The sequence below is a fragment of the Pseudorasbora parva genome, chromosome 7 (genome assembly GCF_024679245.1).
Source record: "Pseudorasbora parva isolate DD20220531a chromosome 7, ASM2467924v1, whole genome shotgun sequence".
NCBI classification, from domain to species: Eukaryota; Metazoa; Chordata; class Actinopteri; order Cypriniformes; family Gobionidae; genus Pseudorasbora; species Pseudorasbora parva.
In genome coordinates this window covers 33482222-33491713 of record NC_090178.1, presented here as the reverse complement: position 1 = coordinate 33491713, position 9492 = coordinate 33482222, and the positions used below count along the sequence as shown (strand labels likewise).

General features: G+C 36.6%; 1 protein-coding gene across 3 annotated transcripts in view; it reads left to right on the top strand.

Moving 5' to 3' along the window:
• Positions 1-3992: 3992 nt before the first annotated feature.
• The window catches only part of clcn1b (chloride channel, voltage-sensitive 1b), a 62908-nt gene continuing 57408 nt past the window's right edge, over positions 3993-9492 (top strand). For 2 of the 3 annotated variants that reach the window (XM_067449130.1, XM_067449129.1), the window contains exon 1: positions 4066-4161. In XM_067449130.1, the coding sequence (XP_067305231.1) occupies positions 4111-4161 (51 nt within the window). In that variant the 5' untranslated portion in view covers positions 4066-4110. Of the gene's footprint in view, positions 4022-4065; positions 4162-9492 lie in introns of those variants that run through there. The other variant, XM_067449128.1, reaches the window with a different exon arrangement.

Below are 9492 nucleotides of genomic sequence, written 5' to 3'. Positions count from 1 at the left end.
ATCAACTGTAGGGAAACTGTCTTTTTTGTATTTTTGTAATGCGAAAGCTGCCATATAATAATAATAAAAAAAACTGTTCCAAAGACCTTTGATTTGTGTTGTTTCTTTCTGCTATCATTTGCAGTGTTGGGGAAGTTACTTTTAAAAGTAATGCATTACAATATTACGTTACTCCCTAAACAATTCACTAATTGTGTTACTTAGTATGTTACTTATTACTACAGCAGAGTTGTCAGTAAATGAATGGGAAAACAAATTAACTAGTAAGTCAGATATTTTGTTGTAAATTTTAAAGTAATGCATTACTTGTAAATAAAAAAGTAATCTTATCACATAACTCGCATAATATAATTGAGTGTGCAAGTGTCATAGCCATATTGAATGTTATTCTGTATTAGATGTCTCGCACTCCCTCTCCCTCTCTGTTTTTCAGAGTTGTCCTCGGCTTCCGTGGTGATGCATTTTTATCTGCGTGCTCGGGTTTCGCTGTCCCGCCGTGGCTGCAGGAATGGCCCTCATTGTGCCGATCCCATAACACCTACCCACCCGACCTGTTAGCGTGATTTCATGAAGTCTTTGCTGCTGGGATCAGATGGTATGTAATGTGTGGAGGATTATTTTAATCACTTTGTTTTTAAGCTTTATTTAGCTGCTTTTCCAGGTATATCCTGACAAGTCCGTTTGGAGGCCCAGTTGTGGTATAAAAAGTGAAAATCTACACAATGCATTTTCAGATTGACTTAAAGGCGTAAAGTGTTTTATATAAGCCAAGGCTTGGTTTTGCTGCTGCTATTTAGGTTGTCAGATTCACCTGGATGTCCCACTAGGGCAGGGATTCATAAATAGCAGTTTGTGTAGTGAGTTGATGAACAGCTAATAATTAAACCAAATTTAAAATTTGAATTCAGTAAATGTGGCAGCATGATTGAAATAAAAAAAAATTGCAGTATAGCTTATTGATATTATCAAATCGATCTAGTCTTTTGCAATGCACGTGTCAGAGTGAAAAGTGTCACTGTTACATATGCGCAGTGTTTGTTTTCGTATCGTTGAAATACTATTATAGTGAATTAAATGTTCAGGGTTAAATTAGTTTTTATTTTTGCATTATACTTTTTCGGTCACACTTAGGGTCCAATTCTCACTATTAACTAACTATTAACTGACTTTTACCACAATTCATTCCTGATTACTGCTTACTAATAGTTAGTAGTGGTAAAGTTTAGATATTGGGTATATTAAAGGTTTAGTTCTTCAATTTATGTCGTTAATAGCTCACCCTAATGTCATTCCACACCCGTAAGACCTTGGTTTATCTTCGTAACACAGTTTAAAATATTTTGTATATAGTCTGAGAGCTTTTCTGTTCCTTCAATGAAAGTGTAGGCACAATATACTGTCTCTTTCCAGAAAGGGAATAAAAACATCATCAAAGTAGTCCATATGTGATATCAGTTAGTTAGTTAGAATCTCTTGTATAGTGTGCATACACTTTCATGAAGGAACAGAAAAGCTCTCGGACTAAATATATAATATTTTAAACTGTTCTGAAGATGAATGGAGAGTTAATTATGTTACTTCTCCCTATTAAAAAATATGTCTAGGAGTAATAGGGTCGGTAACATGTATTAAAGTAAAATAAATTTAAATGAAAGAAAAGAACGGGTTCAGTTACTGATAAATGTATGATAAGATGAATCAGGCAGAGGCAGATTTAAACGTTTAACTCTTTTTAGTAATTCCAAAAATCATAAACAAACCAACAAACACCCGATTGATTTACAAAGTAATATAGTGATCATAGGAAAGAATATTTACAGAATATATATACATGTTTTTTAATGTTTTTATTTCCGCCAGCATTTATTTTACACAACAAAAATATTTTTTAATAATTTTTCTCACCAACTCCATCTTTGTATGTGGTTTCCCTTTATTTATACATTTCCATAATGAAAAGAAGGTTTACTAAGAGATTAAATATTTTATCTGTTTGTTTGCATGTGTGATGTGACCATTGACCAACATCAGAGAGAGCCGTGGACATGCGTATGTGTCCTTAAATATTAAATATATGGAAAAATATTTAAAATGTAGTAAATATTTTATGTCTAAGGGGTTTGGCTGAGTTTGGGAACCCCTGCCTTAGGGAATTGTCTGTAAACATTTCGGTCTCTAGAAGCCATCCAGAATAGCGGAGGAGTTGGCAGAGTTTACATATTCGTCAGCCTGTTAATCAGAGTCGTGGTTGAATCACAGCAAGAGTGTGTTGTATTTTAAGTCAGTGCGGGGCATCTGAGTTTCCTCACTGCTGAATTAAATGCTGTTGTATTGAGTCACGTTGCCTCCCTCTACCGCCTTCCAAAACGCATACTCACTCATCATGTTACACGGGTGCCCCCGAGAGGGTCGTGTCCTCTCAAAAAAACACCCGTGCTCGCCAGAAGGAGCGAAAACAAGAAGAGGTAGAAGCAAAACGGAAATCCATTTGGGAGGGGTTCAGGCAGGCATATAGATGGGGAGGCTAACGGCTGAGAGCGGGGATGCCGCTTACATGAGATGAGGCGTGCGATTAGCCGTGTGCCGTGGCTAAGAAAAGACTAGCAGATCTGGACTTGCTTTATCTATTTAACACAAGTATGCTTATTTGGGCTCATCTGTTTCAGTCACTCTTCACCAGCTCTCTGTTTGAGTCTTGCAGTTTTTTTGCAGTTTTTAACCAATGTTAACCATCTACCCATTGATCTTTATAGTGATTTTTTTTAATTGATTCTTTTTAATCTATGTCCTATATCCTGAAAGTGTTTATTTCTAGGGTTTGGATTATATGCTTCCTATTGACTGTAGAATGTGTTTGTGTTGGTAAAAGTAATGGTTCCCTAACAAAAATGTATTATGGTAAGTAATCAAAGTTTCCTGCAGAATAATATATTAGCAAGTTATTAACATCGTGAAACCTAGTATTTCCAGGTTTTGCAGTCTTGGAAAAAAAGTCTTGTTTCCAGCACTGGAAAAGTAACAGAAATTAATCAAATCTTAGAATAAAATCATAGAAACGTTGAAACTTTTCTGTCATCCAGAAAATGTTTTAATTAATTCGACAAACTTTTATTCAAAGCAAAACTTTAATAAATTGTGTGCATTTAAAGAACACATTTTAGGTTTAGGTTTGGAAATATTGAGGAATTTGTAATAAAATTAATACAACCTTAAAAGATCAAAGAAAAGTAATGAAAATGTCTATATTATTTTCTCTCTCTCTCTCTCAATCTCTCTCTCTCTCTCTCTCTCTCTCTCTCTCTCTCTCTCTCTCTCTCTCTCTCTCTCTCTCTCTCTCATTCTCTCATTCTCTCATTTTTAATACATACAAATCACTGAGAATAAGACGCTTCCAGAATAATTAGATAATCTCTTTCTAAAAAGATTTGTGCTGTATTTATGTATACATTTATCAAGGTTTCCATGATCATGGAACACACCAGGTAAAAACAAAACAAAAAAACAGGGAATTCTACAATTGTGTTTCCGTTGCCTGTTTTCTAAACTATTAAAACTTCATGGAAACATCAGTCTGGTTTCTAATTATGCTTGACTGTGGAGAGATTGCTATCTCTTAAACAATTTTTACGATCCTTACCCCGTGTTCTAGATTATGGGAAAGTAATGGAATCTGTGACTTTGCAGTTCTTATACCAGATTTACATATTCTGTCCAAGTATTGGAAAGAAACTATGGTTACAACCATAATGTTTTGTAAGGGTAATGACTGTGTGTGCTGGTTTGCGATCTGATTGCGTTCTCTGCACCTTCATGGGTGCTGTTGGTGTAGTGTTTTACAGGTAGGCCGACACTTTGACCGTTTGTGGATGGTGTGCATTAGTGTTCCAGCGTATCTAATTGAAGAATCACGCGTCTCAGCATTTTTCTTGCATGTGTGTATTGCGGGTACTGTAACATAAGAGTGAGACGGCGTGTGTATCTCGCGCTTTGAGTGGGGTGGTGTTTGTAACTGAATAAACGGGTAAGAGTCGGTGAGTGTATGTGTTTCATATGCTGTAACACTGGAGTGAGTCTGTGTGTGTTTATTTTTGGCTCAGTGCGAGCGTGTCGATGGCTGCCGATGCGTCGCAAAGGAAAGCTCTGAGATACCAGCAAACCCTGGTCAGTCACTGTCTTTCTGTGCCTCTTTCTCTCTCCCGTTGTTTTGTTGTCTTGCGCTGAGGCGTTTCGCTGTCTTGCTGTTGGTGGGTGGCTTGCTGAGGTTTGTCATGGTCAGTCTGGTCTGTTCTAACCTAGAAACGCTTGTCTGCCCAAAATACGACTCTTTAAATAATGGGTCTTAAAGTCTTTCACTTCACTAGCCTCGGCTTTAATTGATTTTCCATTCTATTCTTAGTGGCGACACACATGGAGCTCACTGGGCTGTTCTAGCACAACTCATGAATAGGTATGAGAATTGTTGTAACCTGTCAACACCCTGCTGATTAAAGACAATATGTCTCGTAAACTACCATTAAAGTCAATGCTGTGGATTTGTGCTTCCTTATCAGATGTTTATTGGAAGAGACACATGCTTGTGTGTTCTACTTTCCACCTTTTTGCTTTTTTAATGCTTCTCTGTAATTTTACGATTGCTTCCAGTTGGGATGGTTTCTGTCCAAAATCTGTTTACTGGATCTCTACAGGTTATTTGGGGTGGAAAAGGTCTCGGGTTTCTGAAGATTCTGTAAAATATCTCGAATGTCCTTGAGGATTATTTGCAGTGTCGTGGATTTGCCTTACTAAGCAGATGTGTGGACCAAACCTTGTGATTTGTCCGTATTCGTGCTAACCTACGCAGTACATCTCTGCTGCTATATGCTAGCGGAAACCTGAGCATGCAGGTTAAATATACGCCTAGCCCTCTCCTTTGGGCTGTTCTGGGTGCCTGCTATACGGCCAAGAGGAACGTATGGTCAGGTGCATTAAGCTATTTGTTAGAGTTTGCGTCCGTTGGACAGCTTTGTAGGAAGGCCTAAAGGATTGTATTAAAGTAAAAGGAAATGGATTGAACTCAAAAGGTCAAGTGCCAAAAGCCAGAGCGAGAGAATAGTTGTAAATGTGTGTGAGAAAGTGAGACGAGGGGACGAAAGAGCGTCAATTCTTTAGCTGTCAGTTTTGCACTGTCACAAGTCATTAAGTTCCCACACACAACCTCACCTCAACCTTCCATTTCTCCACCTGTCTTCCTTTCTTCACTCGCTCGCGAGTTCCCACATCGATTTTCCTCTTCTGCCGCACAATGTGGGAAGATAGCCAGAGCCTAGAGCTTTTTTTAACCTCTGTAAATTTTACGCATAAACGCATTACTGCCCCTGCTGTCCCCTTTCTGTCTGTCTCACACACGCAGGAGATTCCTGTAGGGAAAATGATCCAGTCAGAGAAAAACTCGATCAGTAGCCCTATTCATAGGCTTTATGTGAATGTTTACCTCTGTATAATCAGATTTAATATGATATTACTATGTTGCTGCTGTAAGAGTATTTTTTCACATTGTGTGTGTAGTCAGATTTTGCCAACTCAAAGGGATAATTTACCAAAAAATGCAAATTCTGTTATGATTTACTCACCCTCATGCCATTCCAAACTGTATGACTTTCTTGGTAACACTTTATTTTAAGGTTCAGTTATTAACTATTAACTAGTTGCTTATTAGCATGCATATTACTAGGATGTTGGCTGTTTATTAGTACTTATAAAGCACATATTAATGCCATATTCTGCATGCCCATATTCTACATCCCTTAATCCTACCCAATACCTAAACTTAAATGCTACAAAAACTACCTTACTAACTATTAATAAGCAATAAATTAGGAGTTTATTGAGGCAAAAGTTGTAGGTAATAGTGAATATGTTTTCGCCATACTAAAGTGTTACCACTTTTTTTTCTCATGCAGATATTTTGAAGAATGTTAGTAAACAAACAGTTTTGGTTACCATTGACTTACATCAAAGAAGATTAAAGGGTTAGTTCAACCAAAAATTAAAATTCTGTCATCATTTACTCGCCGTCATGTCGCTCCAAACCCGTAAGAACTTCGTTCATTTTCAGAACAGAAATAAAGATCTTTTTGATGTAACCTGAGAGCTTTCCCTCCCTCCGTTAACAGCTACACAACTGACACGTTGACGCTTCATAAAGAGATCATAAAACTAATCCATATGAATTGAGCGGTTTAGTCCAAATTGTCTGAATAGACTCAATCGCTTTATATGATGAACAGATTGAATTTAGGCTTTTATTCACATGTAATCATTCATCAACTCGCATAACAGTTGTGGTAAACGGAAGCTGGAGCATGTTCACATGATTTGCGAGAACCAATGAGGTTCATTCTTGTGTCATTACAGCACGTTTGAGCTTTAGCAAGAACCAATGAGCTTCTGTTAATGTTTACTGATCAATGTTTATTAAATTCAATCTGTTCATCATATAAAGAGTCTCTTCTGAAAATTTGGACTAAACCTCTCAATTTAAATGGATTAGCTTTACGATCTTTTTATAAATGTCTTGAAGCATTTTAATGGTAGTTGCATAGCTGTCAATGGAGGGACAAAAGGGTTTCATCAAAAAGATCATCATTTGTGTTCTGAAGATGATGGTAAGACTTACGGGTTTGGAGTGACATGAGGGTGAGTAAATGATGACAGAATTTTAATTTTTGGGTGAACTATCCATTTAAGCCTTTTCTCAAAATAACTTATTTTATATTCCAAAGAAAAAAGGAGGTCATACAGTTTTGAAATGTGTAAATTATGACGATTGTAATTTTTTACGTTAACTATTAAAAATTCTCACTTTTCAAGTTATATTTTTATGTGTTCCACAGAAGAAAGTCATACAAGTTTAGAACATATAAGGGTGTGTAAATTATTATAGAATGTCCTTTTAATGACAATCTAAAAATTCAGACCTATGCAGCCACTAAGGGGAAATTGTGATGGCGAAAAAATATGAGATTGAAGGGAAAATTATGCTGCGTTCCAGGCAGGGTTTTGAGCCCGTAAGTTATGACTTCAAACCACGACTTTGTAACGTTCCAGGCAAAGTTACGCCAAACTGTCTGAGTGCAAGGAATTGTAGCTAGATGTAAACAAAGTATGGTGGACCGTATGAGGCTTATGCTCATCTACAATCATTTCTGTAGCCAAAGGCGCTTACTCCTTGCTTATTTAAGAGAAACAGATGAAAAAAAAATTGCACATAAGGCAAGAGTTATAGCTTTTATTTGACGTTTTTTGTATATTTGGAAATGTATTTGGTATTTATTCTTTCACTTGCCTTGTTACATTAGGGGCTGCCATTTTTTTTTTGCGGGCTATGTGTTATCAGAGCGCGTAACTGGGAGTGCATCGATCTAGTACGAGCTCAAGGGTGGAAAGTCACGAGTTTGACTGCCATTCCAGTGCAATTTCACGCGTAGAAGGGTGGAAAAACACGTGTTACGTTTTTGCATGTACTTCTCTTGCAAAACTTTTGTGTTAACCCGAGAAACTCTGCGTTCACTTTTGTGATGAAAATAATTTGGGAGGAGCTATATTTCAAAACGAATGCGTTTCCCTGAGAAATTTTGCGTTCACTTGCGAAAGCACTGAAATAGCTTTTCCTCCCTCATTTCCATCACAAAAATGAACACAAATTTGAACGAGAGAACGCAAAAGCATTTAAATAGAATTTGGCTCCCATCACATTTTTTTTCATCCTGCCCATTTAGGAGCCTCTGTACTGAACAGTTTCTGTGTCCGGTTTAGAGTTGGAGAATGGAAAATAGAATTTGCTTGGTGTAAAAGAAAAGTCGTCAATGGAAAGTTTCCACTACGATGGAAAAACCAATGCATGTGAAGATGATCGATGTATTCGTTTACAGCAGTGTTTGGTTATACTAATGTTAACAGCACTATGTGTTGTTTTTAATAGTCACAGTTAAGTGATTTCACTTCCAGGTCATGCAGCTGCTGATGACCTCTTCTTTAGCACAGAGGCCTCTGGGAGTCTGTCTGCTGAAAGACAGCAATGAACAGGCTGAGGGTGAAATAGTGAGAGTGGAGGAAGTGTGCAGGAGATAAAAGGGTTGTTGTGTTTGAACTTTCACTTCATTATTGGGCAGAAATGCAAATAATAATGTTTTGATGATAAATTAGCATATTCCCGAGAATGCTGCAATATCTAAGTCCAAACAAGTTTGTTAAACAACTTTTTTTTCAAGTTTTTTCTTGGTAGCGCTTTTTAATAACTTTATTTAAAAAAAACCGTGATAATTAATTAACGCTTAACTGGTCAGTAGTTCATGTACTTTTAAAAATTGACATGCTGTGTGAAAATACATGAAAAAAGCTTAATTTCTTATTTAAATGTCTGTTATCTAATGAATTTGTTCAGCTTGTATAGACTAGGGCTAGTCGAAATTACAATTTTATTGTATATTAACAATGTCTTGCAATTTAACAGGCAATCATTGATAATATTAGGATAAAATGACAAATATATTTCATATTTTACATAGCACCATAGTTACCATACACATATTTGTTCACATGCAATAGCATGAATTAAATATTTTCTGTTGACTAGTAGTTATAGAAAACCAATTCCAATTGATTATAAAATTCAGGAATCAAATACTTTTAATTTTGCTTATCTGTTCCTGTGTGCAGATTTAATGTGATTTTAAACCATTCTTTTTGTTGATGGGCCGGTCTTAAAAAACTTGCACAGCACTGTCTGCTTTACAGAAAACACAGAATAAATGTGTCAATAAATAAATAAACTTCTTAATATACATTTCTATTTAGTAATAAAACTGATTATTTTAATGACAAGCCCTAATATGCAATTCTCTTTTTTTCTTCTAATATCTTTCTGATTCTATGCCAGTAACCTTGACTGATAACCTGGCAAGTTTTGGCAAATTCTATAATCAAATGTCTGAACCCAGTATCTTGTATACTTGAATTTGTTTCCAGATGGACTGGCAAAAACATTTGTACTCTCGGAATTTGCTTAATTCTGAAATCCTCCAGTTAGTTCACAGCAGTCCATGTTAATGAGAGGTCAATGTAGAGGTGAAAGGAAACGTTAGAGATGTCATTTAACGTCACAAAGCTGAGGAGCGCACACATCAATCAACGCCATTAATACAGGTTTAACTGAATTCAACTTAAGCGCAGACGACAATGAATGAAATGATGCAGAAAACGCTTCCACATCCATATAACTGCTGTGGACTTCAGCTGACCGCCAGACAGGATTAGGGAACCACAGCCCTGTGAATTAACAGCTGCTGACAGCACACTGTCAACCACAGTCTGTAAATTAAGTGCTCTGCATTGTGGGTAATGTGGTTTACTTATGTGTTGACCTGCAGGACACCTCCTATAAGGCAGATACAGTTACTAATATTTGAATATTTCGTGAAGGTGAAAAGGAGAAGGAAAGGAGGAACCGAGGTA